Raw genomic sequence first — 14,501 nt, 5'->3', positions numbered from 1 at the left:
CAAATGGTAGTCAAGGATTAACAATTGAAAAAAAAAAAGCAGATTGTCATCAGGCTTTCTCGCAGTGCCTTACAAACCCGCCGGGCAGTGAGGCTTCTTTTGCCCACCCGCTAGGCCAGGGGTCGGGAACCTTTTTGACGGAGAGAGCCATAAACAATTCATATTTTCAAATGTTATTCCTTGAGAGCCATACTCCAAATTTAATAGGAAAAATACACTAAACGTGTGCTATTTGTAGTAATGTCACAACTTTTAAAGTACAAACGTTCTCTGAGATCTTTTGACAACATTGTCGCGCTGTTGCTAATCAATGATAATCAATGGGAGTATGCATGCAGAAGAATCTAATGGAAAAAAAATGTTTAAAGCCGCACTAGAAGTAGTGTCGGCGCCACAATGATCACATAACGCTCCTACTGATGCATTCAGGACTGAGTTCTCAACAGCGGTTACCATATTTTACTTCACATTTGAGCGGAGAGCCGTATGCACCTATCAAAAGAGCCACATATGGCTCCCCAACCATAGGTTCCCTACCCCTGCGCTAGGCTAAAAATGTGCTACTCAAGAAAGTAAAGCAAATACTTATGAAACGGGTAAAAGCAATGGCGACATCTTATGGTCGACATGTGAACAAACCTGTCTCCGCCCAAATTGCATTAAAAATGATGTTTAAATATTGCCAACAACTGAGGTCATCATTAAAAATTTTGTATTAAATTACCTTTTTTTCCTTTCTTACAGAAACATCGGTCCACCGTGCGCTTCTCGAGGCTCGCTAAGTTTTCTGACTGTCCTACAAAATAACTTCATCCAATTCTTCACATTTGAAATCAGCCTAAGTACATACTATGTCAATTTTTTAATCACCGCTTCACCAACGGACTAAATTAACTTCCAACGGCACACGTCATTTCCTCGAATTCTTTCAATTCCCATGGCGGGTCGCCACACGTCTTGATTTGGAGGCCAGAACACAAAAATAGACACTTTCGACCACGTTTTGCTTTGACAGGGAGTTCGAGGTAGGTCGAGCAACGGCTAATCAAACGACTTCTGCTTTTGAGGGAAAAAAAGAAGTTGCCCAAGGGCAAGTGTGCTTAAGATTTGCACTATGACTCAAAAGTCAGGGACGCTATTTTCTTTCCAGGAAAGCCCCGGTCGAATGTTTACGATATGCGCGGGACTTTAGGGAACGACTCAAGGAAGCATCTGTTGTTTAAACGTTGACATTTTCCCATCAATGGATGCACTATGCGAGAAAGTTTACAGTTTATGATAAATGCATTTTTTAAAAGACGCATGCTGATTCCAAATACTTTCCAAAAATAGCTACTTGAAAATGGGTCCTTCTTTTATGAACAGGCTTAAATGACGAACACAAAGTTGTGCAATTTCAGGACTCACAATGCAACATGAATGTGAAAATATTATCCTCTTTGTAATATCATCTTCATTTTTCAATCTTTGGACATTACCAGTTATAGTCAGTCTTGATAAGTTGTAGTAACAATTTCCAATATTTGCTTAATATTTTAGTCATTCATTCCAGGAAAAATCTGTTTCCTCTTCTGTTGGGACAATTGTTATTATATTGTCGATTTTTAATAGCTTGCGTGCTGACAGCAAAAAAAAGCCATGGCACAAGTCCATTTTGGGGTTTTATGCATTTTCGCACATATGTTATCGCCTGCAATTTATTTTAGGACCTAGAACAATTTGTCATGTCAATTTTAAGTCTTGAGTTAGACTAAAAAAAAGAGGAAGTTTTGTGTTTGTACACAACAGTGTTTAATTGCCCAATGTAAATCTTACTATTTAGCATGGTGGTTCTAGGCGCTGAAAACTGTTTATAGTCGTTTATTTTAAATTAGAAAATGCTCAAATTTTTCCGAATAAATAACACGATTTTCAGCACTAACGCGTAGTAGCCATTTTTCGGACGAAAATGCGCAATGAACCTTATCATGCGCATCCCTATTGCGCATGTGTAGCGTTATTGGAAACATCCACGCCAAGCTAATGGTTAGCTGACCAGGCTAAAAGTCTTACCTCGGGCTGACGTGATTGCCAAGACGAAAGTCAAGACCAGAGGAAGGTTCCCACATGTCCTTTCCATGCCCTCTTGTGACTACGGACACTTTTATTTCTTTTTAATGCCACCGAATCTAAAGTTAAGCACAAGCATCTCCCATTAGTGTTCAACGGTATCGCAACTTTGCGAGCTGTTCGCCTCCCTTCCTCCTCTTCCGGTTGTTCCCATTGTCCACTTCCGTTTGTCCCATCAAATTCCATTCCAAAATAATACTACTAATAGCGTCGGATTTACAAATTGTTCTTCTCGTGCTTTATACACTACGATGTATTACACTAATTCTAACGATAGAAAAATAAACGGTCATAAAGTACAAAATACACTTTGGACTTCCTAATGAAATTAAAATGGATGCTCATTCCAAAATTATGGTCCGTATTTCTAAGTGTTAAGTATTATTTTAAATATCCGTTTGAAATTGTACCCCCAAAAATTCATTAAAATCATGTTCCCAAATATTATACATACCCAAATATAGTCTAATCATTAAAAAAAGATAGTAAATAGTGAGACCCCTAAAAAATAAAATAAAACAAACACACAGACTCAACCATTGACTGAATTTCTATCATTGTCAATGAAACAAGATCACTAACTAACTGCCAGCCTTCCCATGTACTGAAAAAACAAGACTAAAAACACATTCACAGTACATTTTTGTAAAGACTACAATGTTGTCAATCTCTCATGAATCCTTACCTTCAAAATATCTTCAGTCAGGGTCCCAGAAGCGGCAACTGGGTGGGCCGAGGCAGCACATACTTGAGCTTGGACGGGCGGGACACTTCCCACATCCTGACGTCAGGCCAACTGACGTGGGATCTTTTCTTCCCGTGCTGCTTCCGACCCCGACGCAGTCCCACGGCGCCTCCTCCATGGTGAGTTTGACTTCTCCAATCCTCCCAGACCACTACATAGGAACGATATGTCACTTTAAAAATGGTGTGCGAACTGGCGGCAACCGGGACGTTGAGCCATCATGGCATTCCTCTACGCGCGTTACGTAACGTTCTCGCGTCGACCAACGTCAAATGGGAACAATTTGGCTTCTGTAGATGGGCTTTCATTTGTTAAAAGCGGTGGAACTGATACGGCATAGTGGTCAGAGGGCTGGGGAAAAAAAATGGGAAAAATGTTCCACTGCCGCGTTGTTTCCCGTTGACATAAACGTGGATGTTCCGTGGCCTCAAATGGGACGAATGGTTTCCCGCATGCATGAGCTCATCCCTGTGGAAGTGTGATGTGATCTTCCGCAATTCTGGGAAGCGCAGAAGACTTTAACGCGAATTAACAACGTAAACAGGCTCACAAATAGTATATGTTTTGACGAAAGTTTGGCGACACTCTTTTTCCTTGTCGACGATAATGTCAAATATTTATTCATCTTATTAGACGTGCTTCATAACTGAGCAAAGAATACCCCGAGATTTGGTACAAACGTAAAGCTGGCATGCAAAATGACTTGAATGGCTGGACATCGTAAGGCTTTTTCTTTTAAAAAAAGTGGTCTATGTAAAGTAAAGCTTTTATTTGTTTAAAAAATAAATACTATGTATATATAGTCAGGCTTTTTTCTTTAAAAATGACCATGTATATTAAGGGTTTTTATTAAAAAAATGACCATGTATAGTAAGGCTTTTTTATTTTTAAAAAACGACCATGTACAGTAAAGCGTTTTTCTTAAAAGACGACATAGTATAGTAAGGCTTTTTTTCTTAAAAAATGACATAGTATTGTAAGGCTTTTTTCTTTAAAAAAAAAACGACATAGTATTGTAAGGCTTTTTTTCGTAAAAAAACGACATAGTATAGTAAGGCTTTTTTCTTAAAAAACAACATAGTATAGGCTTTTTTCTTTAAAGACGACATAGTATAGTAAGGCTTATTTTCTTTAAAAACGACACAGTATAGTAAGGCTTTTTTGTCTTTAAAAACGACATAGTATAGTAAGGCTTTTTATTTACAAAAAAGACCATGTATAGTAAGGCTTTTTTCTTAAAAAATGACCATGTATAGTAAGGCTTTTTTGTTTAAAAAAGACCATGTATAGTAAGGCTTTTTTTTCTTAAAAAAACGACATAGTATAGTAAGGCTTTTTTTCCTAAAAAAAACGACATAGTATAGCATGGCTTTTTTTCTTTAAAAACGACATAGTAGAGGAAGGCTTTTTCCCTAAAAAACGACATAGTATAGTATGGCTTTCCCCCCTAAAAAACGACATAGTATAGTATGGCTTTTTTCCTTTAAAAAACGACATAGTATAGTATGGCTTTTTTTCTTAAAAAACGACATAGTATAGTAAGGCTTTTTTTTCTTAAAAAACGACATAGTATAGTATGGCTTTCCCCCCCTAAAAAACGACATAGTATAGCATGGCTTTTTTTCTTGAAAAACGACATAGTAGAGGAAGGCTTTTTCCCTGAAAACCGACATAGTATAGTATGGCTTTTCCCCCTAAAAAACGACATAGTATAGTATGGCTTTTTTCCTTTAAAAAACGACATAGTATAGTAAGGCTTTTTTTCCTAAAAAACGACATAGTATAGCATGGCTTTTTTTCCTTGAAAAACGACATAGTAGAGGAAGCCTTTTTTTCTTAAAAAACGATATTGTATAGTAAGGCTTTCCCCCCTAAAAAACGACATAGTATAGTATGGCTTTTTTCCTTTAAAAAACGACATAGTATAGTATGGCTTTTTTTCTTAAAAAACGACATAGTATAGTAAGGCTTTTTTTTCTTAAAAAACGACATAGTATAGTATGGCTTTCCCCCCCTAAAAAATATAAATATAACTTCGAATCATCTCATTTCAGAAGTCACTGTGGTCCAGTGGCAAAGACAATGGGTCAGACAGACCTCAAGTTACTGGATTTGACTGCCATTTGGGAGATGGGGTTCGAATCCCGCTCTCGTTTGACTAATCACTACACTAGTAGTTCAGTAAATGGGTAATCCTTTTTTCATTCAAATAAAGACTTAGTCATTTTTTTCAGCAAAACAATATTTCCGGTCAGCCTTCGGCTGACCGGAAGACAGTTGGGAGGGGGGATCCCTGGTGGCGTTCGACAGTCGGCCTTCGGCCGACTGCCGACACCACGCAGTCGTTGACTGGCGACACCGGGACGTGAACCCTCGACACCCACGTCGCAGGCAGGTGACTTACCCACTACACCACGAGGCGGCCCGCCTATACAAGATTGGAAGTTATACTTATCCTTTTCATTAACCAAATAAACAATTTGAGAATTGCAAAGAGTGGAATTGAACTCACTCCTGAATTGAACTTGAGTCCACTTGAAGTTCTGACCCATTGTCTTTACCACTGGACCACAGTGACTTCTGAAATGATGTGATTGGAAGTTATACTTATCCTTTTCATTACCCAAATAAACAATTTGACAATTGCAAAGAGTGGAATTGAACTCACTCCTGATTTGAACTTGAGTCCACCTGAAGTTCTGACCCATTGTCTTTGCCACTGGACCACAGTGACTTCTGAAATGTTGTGATTGGAAGTTATACTTATCCTTTTCATTACCCAAATAAACAATTTGAGAATTGCAAAGAGTGGAATTGAACTCACTCCTGATTTGAACTTGAGTCCACTTGAAGTTCTGACCCATTGTCTTTGCCACTGGACCACAGTGACTTCTGAAATGTTGTGATTGGAAGTTATACTTATCCTTTTCATTACCCAAATAAACAATTTGAGAATTGCAAAGAGTGGAATTGAACTCACTCCTGATTTGAACTTGAGTCCACTTGAAGTTCTGACCCATTGTCTTTACCACTGGACCACAGTGACTTCTGAATTGATGTGATTGGAAGTTATACTTATCCTTTTCATTACCCAAATAAACAATTTGAGAATTGCAAAGAGTGGAATTGAACTCATTCCTGATTTGAACTTGGGTCCACTTGAAGTTCTGACCCATTGTCTTTACCACTGGACCACAGTGACTTCTGAAATGATGTGATTGGAAGTTATATCTATCCTTTTCATTACCTCAATAAACAATTTGAGAATTGCAAAGAGTGGAATTGAACTCACTCCTGATTTGAACTTGAGTCCACCAGAAGTTCTGACCGTTTGTCTTTGCAACTGGGCCACAATATTATGGAGGAGAGACAAAGGAGACTTTCTAAAAGACGCTGGCTTCTGCTTTGAGTTTGTCCAAGGTCGGCCGGAATGCGGCGGTCGACTTTGCCTGGGTGTTTTGGCCAAGAAGAAAGGTGGCGGGGAAGCCAAAGCGAGAAATTAAAGCCTTTTGATTCCCAGTTTGAACTGGAGAAAGCACTTCCAAGCCAGCTGTAATTCTACTTCATGCGGAGTCGGAAATGGGCTGACAAGAGTACTTGCGTGTAGTAGTAGTAATAATAAAGAATAATAAATGTATCCCCTAAAAAAGCACTTCAGTTGCTGCACTTTTGACTTGAAGCAGTATTTTCTCTTGACAAAATATAAACGTACTTTCGAGTGGATGAATCTGTCATTGAAAAAAAAAATATGCCAGATGATTTTTAACTATATCCATACTATATATATTTTTCCAAGACAAATCAAGGCATTTTCAAGGAAACGAGATAAGGCTAATCGGAAAATGATGCATTTCTATGAAACGTAATGTACAATTCATTTATTTATCAGAGGCAGCCGATGAGTTAAAGCCACGGCACTTTGGCACAAAATAGCAGCCCCCGAAAAGAACGGGACCAAAACAAACAACAAACGTCAACTTCCCGCCTTACTATACGATGTTATTTTTTTAAAGAAAAAAGCCTTGCTATACTATGTAATTTTTAAAGAAAAAAGCCTTACTATACTGTCATTTCTTTAAGAAAAAAGCCTTACTATACTATATCGTTTTTTTAAGAAAAAATGCCTTACTATACTATGTTGTTTTTTTTTACAAAAAAAAGCCTTACTATACTATGTCGTTTTTTTAAAGAAAAAATGCCTTACAATACTATATCGTTTTTTAAGAAAAAAGCCTTACTATACTATGTCGTTTTTTAAGAAAAAATGCCTTACTATACTATGTGGTTTTTTACAAAAAAAAAAGCCTTACTATATACTATGTCGTTTTTTTTAAAAGAAAAAATGCCTTACAATACTATATCGTTTTTTAAGAAAATAAGCCTTACTATACTATGTTGTTTTTTAAGAAAAAATGCCTTACTATACTATGTGGTTTTTTACCAAAAAAGCCTTACTATATACTATGTCGGTTTTTTTTTAAGAAAAAATGCCTTACAATACTATATCGTTTTTTAAGAAAATAAGCTTTACTATACTATGTTGTTTTTTTAAGAAAAAAAGCCTTACTATACTGTTGTTTTTTAAGAAAAAAAGCCTTACTATACTATGTCGTTTTTTGTTTGAACCGAGCTGAGGTCTTTCTCCATTTTGTTTCAGGCGCCCGATGAGACGCACCCGCGTTAGCGATGGCCTCCCTGTCCCCCCCGGCGCCCCTCCTGTGCGTCCTGCTGTGGGTGTCGGTGGCGCCCCAGCGATCGGACATGCGACTGGCCTACGTGACGCACGACAGCTTCTACTACTACGCCTGCGGCGAAGAGCCGCAAGCCTGCAGCGCGGCCTCGCTGGCCAGCTGCCGCTGCAAGGCCATCCCGGCGCCGTACTCCTCGCCCGTCTTTCGCATGCGGCGCCTCACCGTCTGGTATACGTCGCCCCGCAACGCCGCCCGCCTCCTCAACAACTCCGAGGTGCACCACCTCACCCTGATGGACTGCGGGGGCGCCGCCGAGGAGGGCGGCGCCGAAGGCTACTTTGCCGTGCAGCACCTGGAACGGCTGAGCGTGGCGTCGGCGGAGGCCGAGAGCGACAACGCCCTCCGTTTTGAGGCGGGCGGGCGGCGCTGGCGGGACGCCACGCGGGAGGCCCCGCGGGAGCGCCACGTGCTCCTGGGCCGGGAGAGGGCGGCGGCCTACCAGGAGCAGGCCCGGCTGGGCGTCATCCACGCCTCGGTGCTGCGGGGCGGAGCCGCCGCCGGCGTCAAGGTGTACACGGTGCAGACTCACATCGACGCCGACGGGGCGCTGCCGTTCCCCGACCTGCGCCTGCCCAAGCTGCCGCAAACGGCCGTTATCTACGTCAGCTTCGTGTACAGGCGCGAAGAGTCCACGCACGCTTTGTAAAATGTGCTCGACTTTCAGGCTACGTCATCGCGGTACAGACAGAAATAAACACTTTTTTCTACGCGCAACGGCATACCAGGAATATTTTAAACTCTTAGTACAACTCTTAGCAGTTATAGACAGTCGATTCTTCGCCACCCGGTGGACTAAAGAGTTAGTGCAGTAGACACATTTGCAAATAAAAAAACCATACAACCTTTTTTGTTTTCTTTCTTTTTTTAAGAAAAAAAGGGCTAACTATACATTGTATTTTTTAAAAAAGCTCTACTGTACATGGTCATATTTTTAAGCAAATAAAAGTCTTACTATACATGGTCTACCTTTTTATTTATTTATGAAAAAAGCTTTGTTATACATTGTCATGTCTTGAACTAATAAAGGTCCTACTATCTTTTTTTAAATACATAGTCATTTTTATTTTACAAAAACGCCTTACTATACTATGTTATTTTTTTAAGAAAAAAGCCTTGCTATACTATGTAATTTTTTAATGAAAAAAGCCTTACTATACTGTTGTTTTTTAAGAAAAAAAAGCCTTACTATACTAAGTCATTTTTTAAAGAAAAAAGCCTTACTATACTATGTCGTTTTTTAAGAAAAAAAAGCCTTACTATACTATGTCGTTTTTTAAGAAAAAAGCCTTACTATACTATGTCGTTTTTGAAGAAAAAAAGCCTTACTATACTATGTCGTTTGTTAAGAAAAAAAGCCTTACTATACTATGTCGTTTTTTAAGAAAAAAAGCCTTACTATACTATGTCGTTTTTTAAGAAAAAAAGCCTTACTATACTATGTCGTTTTTTTAGGAAAAAAAGCCTTACTATACTATGTCGTTTTTTAAGAAAATAAGCCTTACTATACTATGTCGTTTTTTAAGAAAAAAGCCTTACTATACTATGTCGTTTTTTAAAAAGAAAAAAGCCTTACTATGTCATTTTTTAAGAAAAAATGCCTTACTATAGTATAACGTTTTTTTAAGAAAAAAGCCTTACTATACTATGTCGTTTTTTAAGAAAAAATGCCTTACTATAGTATAACGTTTTTTAAGAAAAAAAAGCCTTACTATACTATGTCGTTTTTTAAGAAAAAAAGCCTTACTATACTATGTCGTTTTTTAAGAAAAAAAGCCTTACTATACTATGTCGTTTTTTAAGAAAAAAAGCCTTACTATACTATGTCGTTTTTTAAGAAAATAAGCCTTACTATACTATGTCGTTTTTTAAGAAAAAAAGCCTTACTATACTATGTCGTTTTTTAAGAAAATAAGCCTTACTATACTATGTCGTTTTTTAAGAAAAAAAGCCTTACTATACTATGTCGTTTTTTAAGAAAAAAAGCCTTACTATACTATGTCGTTTTTTAAGAAAAAAAGCCTTACTATACTATGTCGTTTTTTTAGGAAAAAAAGCCTTACTATACTATGTCGTTTTTTAAGAAAATAAGCCTTACTATACTATGTCGTTTTTTTAAGAAAAAAGCCTTACTATACTATGTCGTTTTTTAAAAAGAAAAAAGCCTTACTATGTCATTTTTTAAGAAAAAATGCCTTACTATAGTATAACGTTTTTTTAAGAAAAAAGCCTTACTATACTATGTCGTTTTTTAAGAAAAAATGCCTTACTATAGTATAACGTTTTTTAAGAAAAAAAAGCCTTACTATACTATGTCGTTTTTTAAGAAAAAAAGCCTTACTATACTATGTCGTTTTTTAAGAAAAAAAGCCTTACTATACTATGTCGTTTTTTAAGAAAAAAAGCCTTACTATACTATGTCGTTTTTTAAGAAAAAAAGCCTTACTATACTATGTCGTTTTTTAAGAAAATAAGCCTTACTATACTATGTCGTTTTTTAAGAAAAAAAGCCTTACTATACTATGTCGTTTTTTAAGAAAATAAGCCTTACTATACTATGTCGTTTTTTAAGAAAAAAAGCCTTACTATACTATGTCGTTTTTTAAGAAAAAAGCCTTACTATACTATGTCATTTTTGAAGAAAATAAGCCTTACTATACTATGTCGTTTGTTAAGAAAAAAAGCCTTACTATACTATGTCGTTTTTTTAAAAGAAAAAAGCCTTACTATGTCATTTTTTAATAAAAAAATGCCTTACTATAGTATAACGTTTTTTAAGAAAAAAGCCTTACTATACTATGTCGTTTTTTTAGGAAAAAAAGCCTTACTATACTATGTCGTTTTTTAAGAAAATAAGCCTTACTATACTATGGCGTTTTCTAAGAAAAAAAGCCTTACTATACTATGTCGTTTTTTGGGAGAAAAAAAGCCTTACTATATTATGTCGTTTTTTTTTTTTTTTTTTAAAGCCTTACTATATTATGTCGTTTTTTTAAAGAAAAAAGCCTTACTATACTATGTCGTTTTTTAAGAAAAAAAGCCTTACTATACTATCTTATTTTTCAAGAAAAAAAGCCTCACTATACTATGTTGTTTTTTAAGAAAAAAGCCTTACTATACTATGTGGTTTTTAAAAAAAGCCTTATATTACTATGTCGTTTTTTTAAAGAAAAAAAGCCTTACAATACATGGTCGTTTTTTTAAAATAAAAAAGCCTTACTATATATGGTCCTTTTCCTGCAAATGTGTCACCAACCTCAAAACACCGCTAGATGGCAGCACATGTCACAAGAAGTGGTTTGTGGTCCGCAAGCGGGGCGGCGGCGTTTGAATTTCGCCGGGCATTCCACGATGGCGGCTCCCTACGCACCTGCTGCCGGAGACGCGCGCGCATTAGCATGACAAACGCGCTAACATGAATGGTCGCTGATGCCGCCTGTTGATCCGGCACCCGACGGGTCGAAGCGAGGCGCGGCGCGGCGTCACGATCGGACTTAAGCGAGGCTCATTACGGCCCCAGCTGTAAAAGGGCCCGCCTTCGCCCGGCTCCCGACCACTAAAAGGCGTTTATCATCAGGTGATATTGTCGGCGAGCCTCCTCGCCGCCGTGTTGCTCTTTGGAAAAGGGCAAATCAGCCATAATTCAGTTCATAAACGGCGGCGGCGAGGCGAGAGAAACGCCCGCATGAATATTCACGAGGGCCTCGACCGCCGTGGCCGGTGATTCATTAGGCATATGTAAATATCACTCACTTTAATTGCCCCTAAACCGACTCAACATAATGTTACCATTAGCAAATTATTACTTATTTGTGATACTAAACGCCGCACGGAGACCGAGCCACGGCAATTACCATGATTTTGATTCACCGCCGTGGTTCGCGCGTGTTTACCGTCGGGGACGTTTGTCTTTTTTTGGGAAACGCGGATATTAGCATAGCATAAGAACGTTAGCATGAACGCGTGCTTTTCATTCGGGTTGGTGCTCGTGTTTTGCCTCTATCGGTGCGAATTTTAAATTTTACAAGTGAGGAATTTCAAATTCGGGTTTGTTTTCTTTGTGAGGAACGGATAAAAGGGGAAACTTTAGCGCCGAAACACCAGCAGTGCATAAATACACAAATAAAATACATTAAAAACTATAATTGAAACTACTAACTTACCAGTAGGGGAGTCCAATCTGCCCGTCTGGTGACATCTATAAACGTCCATTCCATTTTGACTGGGCGGGGCATCTTGAAGTTCATTCACTCTGCAAATAAAGAATTATTTTATTTTTAACATTTTTATTTTGACATCAACACTGTTAAAAAACAGACGTTTAAGTTTTGATTTAGGTATTTTCACAATTTTAAGGCAGGCAACGTTGGGACGACTAAATAAATGCTGGGTCCAAAACTAGCATACTGCTAAAAAAACTGAATTTGAATTGAATTGAATGCCTGGATTGTCATTTCCCAAGTAAAATGAGATTTAAAGCTTCACCATAAAGTGCACACATAACTAAATAATGATGAAAATATTTAGGGATTTTCACGATTTTAAGGCAGGCAACGTTAGGACGACTAAATAAATGCTGTGTCCAAAACTAGCATACTGCTAAAAAAAACTGAATTTGAATTGAATTGAACGCCTGCATTGTCATTTTACAAGTAAAATTAGATTTAAAGCTTCACCATAAAGTGCAAACATAACTAAATAATGATGAAAATATTTAGGGATTTTCACGATTTTAAGGCAGGCAACGTTAGGACGACTAAATAAATGCTGTGTCCAAAACTAGCATACTGCTAAAAAAAACTGAATTTGAATTGAATTGAACGCCTTCATTGTCATTTCCCAAGTAAAATTAGATTTAAAGCTTCACCATAAAGTGCAAACATAACTAAATAATGCTAAAAAGATTTAGGTAGTATATTAAAAATGAAGTGAGGCAAAAAAAATGTTTTAAAAGTGACTAAAGTGGTTAACAGCATGTGAGGTCACTTTTTGGGGGGAGAAAGAAAACTAAATAAAAACCAAATCAACCCTCGCAATGGAAATATTTAGCAAAAATAAGCTATTCACAAGGGACAAAAAAAGTTGTTGAAAAACGTGGCCGGCTGTCATTTGCAATCTATTTTCCCGGACAGAAACTTGCCATCTTTTCTTCTCCATCTTGGCCGTTTTTAATTGACGTTACAGTAACGCGCCAGTCATTAGGAAACAAAACAAATCAGGCAGAAATGACAAGCGAGCAAACGAGCATCATTACGCGGGACGACAACAGCTTGCGTCAGGATAAACCATGAAAAATTGAAACATTTCTGAAGGAGCGGGATTTTTTTTTTTTGCTCGTAATCTCCGCTCCAGCTGTCCGAGTATCAATTATTCAAAAAGTGTGGCACGATCAAATTTAACTGGACTCGCCTCCGCGCCGTAAACGCCGCCAAATTAAATGACTTCCAAATAGTAAATAAGCCATTTTTTTACGGCGCGGTCGTCGGGCGCCGATTTAACGCAGGCCGTCTTTCGGAAATAAAGTCATCCTGAAATATAGGCGACGTTTAAAAGTAAACAAGTAGAAGGAATTTTACAAGAAAATAAAAAGGCACCATTGGCGAGGGTTCTCAAAAAGACAAATATGACAGTAGTGGGAAAAAAAGACATTAGCGTTGTTAACAAAGCGCATTCAAAATTAAGGTGTAAATATTTTAGTGTTTAAAAAAAAAATTACCCGAATGTTTATCTATTTGTAATTTGACTGTAGATAAACAGTTTGTTTTTTTAGAGAGAAAAATGAATAGAAATATAACGAGATTAAAATTGAACTATTAACAGGTTGGAATCAAAACATGATGAACGTTAAATGATAGATTATTGAAATTGTGAAACAGTCATTTTGTTGCTTATTTTTCTCTAACATGAACCAAAAGTTTCAACTTTTGATGGCGTAAAGTCTGTGTGAGCACTTTTTTTGGCGTAATATTAGGAGATTTAAGTCATATTTGGTGAAAAGTCGTAAAATTATGCAATTAAAATGACTTATTTTGCATGACTCAAACCAGAAGTTGTTCAGGGTCCGCAGACGTCAACTTTTGGCGACGTTAGGTCAGTGTGAAAATTTTGATTTTGGAATTATTTTGGAGGTTTACGTGATTCCTGCTGATAAAATTTTGCTGAGAATGACTCTGGTTAATATAAGCGACATAGTTTTGAATGAAAATATTTTTAGATGGTGGTGTCCCTTGAGATTTTTTCAATGCAAAAAGTGTGCCGCAGCTCAAAAAAGGTTGGTAAACACTGGACTAATGTATTGGATTTTTTCCCCCCATTTTTGAATAAACAGCTGTATTAAATGTGAAAATAAGTCGAACAAAAATATAAATACAAACGAGCCAGAATTTCATGTAAAATGATGACTTTTGAGTAATTGTTAGCAATATTTTGGTATGACCTCATCACAATCTGTATTTTAAAATCAATTGGAAATGGATGCATGTCATGCCAATCTCAGTAGCAATCTTAAATTTGCCCCAAAATATCAATTCCTTTGTGCACATTTTGCCAATTATAACAACTATAAATTATTTCCGGACTAACAATATAAACATTAAAATTTTTTGGGGGAAAACATCACTTAAATGCCCCCTTTTGCTTATTTTCCAAATTATGACAACTATAAATTATTTCCAGCCTAACAATATAAACTGTAAAAAAGAAAAAAATGAATTATAACTAAAAATATAAAAAATAAAGCAAAACCATTAAAACCCTTGCTAAACAACACCCAAACCAGACTGCGACTGTGCGGCCAATCAGAGCGGCTGTGGACGTGTGGCACATTTGACAACAACCTTGTCATTATTTATTTATATATATATATATATATATATATATATATATATATATATATACAC

General features: G+C 37.1%; 2 protein-coding genes across 4 annotated transcripts in view; one reads left to right on the top strand and one right to left on the bottom strand.

The window, feature by feature from the left end:
* The window catches only part of LOC144084339 (uncharacterized), a 5,052-nt gene extending 2,783 nt beyond the window's left edge, over window positions 1–2,269 (bottom strand). For both annotated transcript variants that reach the window (XM_077612665.1, XM_077612666.1), the window contains exon 1: window positions 2,053–2,269. In XM_077612665.1, coding sequence (XP_077468791.1) covers window positions 2,053–2,119 — 67 coding nt within the window. In that variant the 5' untranslated portion in view covers window positions 2,120–2,269. The remainder of the gene's footprint in view (window positions 1–2,052) is intronic.
* On the top strand, window positions 638–8,561 carry LOC144084340 (uncharacterized). Of its 2 annotated transcripts, none has more exons than XM_077612669.1 (3): window positions 638–842; window positions 2,812–2,973; window positions 7,512–8,561. In XM_077612669.1, the coding sequence occupies exon 3, from the start codon at window positions 7,541–7,543 to the stop codon at window positions 8,249–8,251; it is 711 nt and encodes a 236-aa protein (XP_077468795.1). In that variant the 5' UTR covers window positions 638–842; window positions 2,812–2,973; window positions 7,512–7,540; the 3' UTR covers window positions 8,252–8,561. The 2 variants fall into 2 exon arrangements, with proteins under 2 accessions (XP_077468795.1, XP_077468794.1); XM_077612668.1 differs by lacking the exon at window positions 638–842 and adding an exon at window positions 866–1,025.
* The last annotated feature ends 5,940 nt before the right edge of the window (window positions 8,562–14,501 follow it).

Source organism: Stigmatopora argus, chromosome 11, assembly GCF_051989625.1.
Source record: "Stigmatopora argus isolate UIUO_Sarg chromosome 11, RoL_Sarg_1.0, whole genome shotgun sequence".
In the NCBI taxonomy this organism is placed as follows: Eukaryota; Metazoa; Chordata; class Actinopteri; order Syngnathiformes; family Syngnathidae; genus Stigmatopora; species Stigmatopora argus.
The sequence above is the reverse complement of the archived record's forward strand: the minus strand, read 5'-3'. Positions and strand labels throughout refer to the sequence as shown.

Bases quoted from the DNA above. Each gene is read 5' to 3' on its own strand.
- LOC144084340 (XM_077612669.1), top strand. From the start codon at position 7,541: ATGGCCTCCCTGTCCCCCCCGGCGCCCCTCCTGTGCGTCCTGCTGTGG.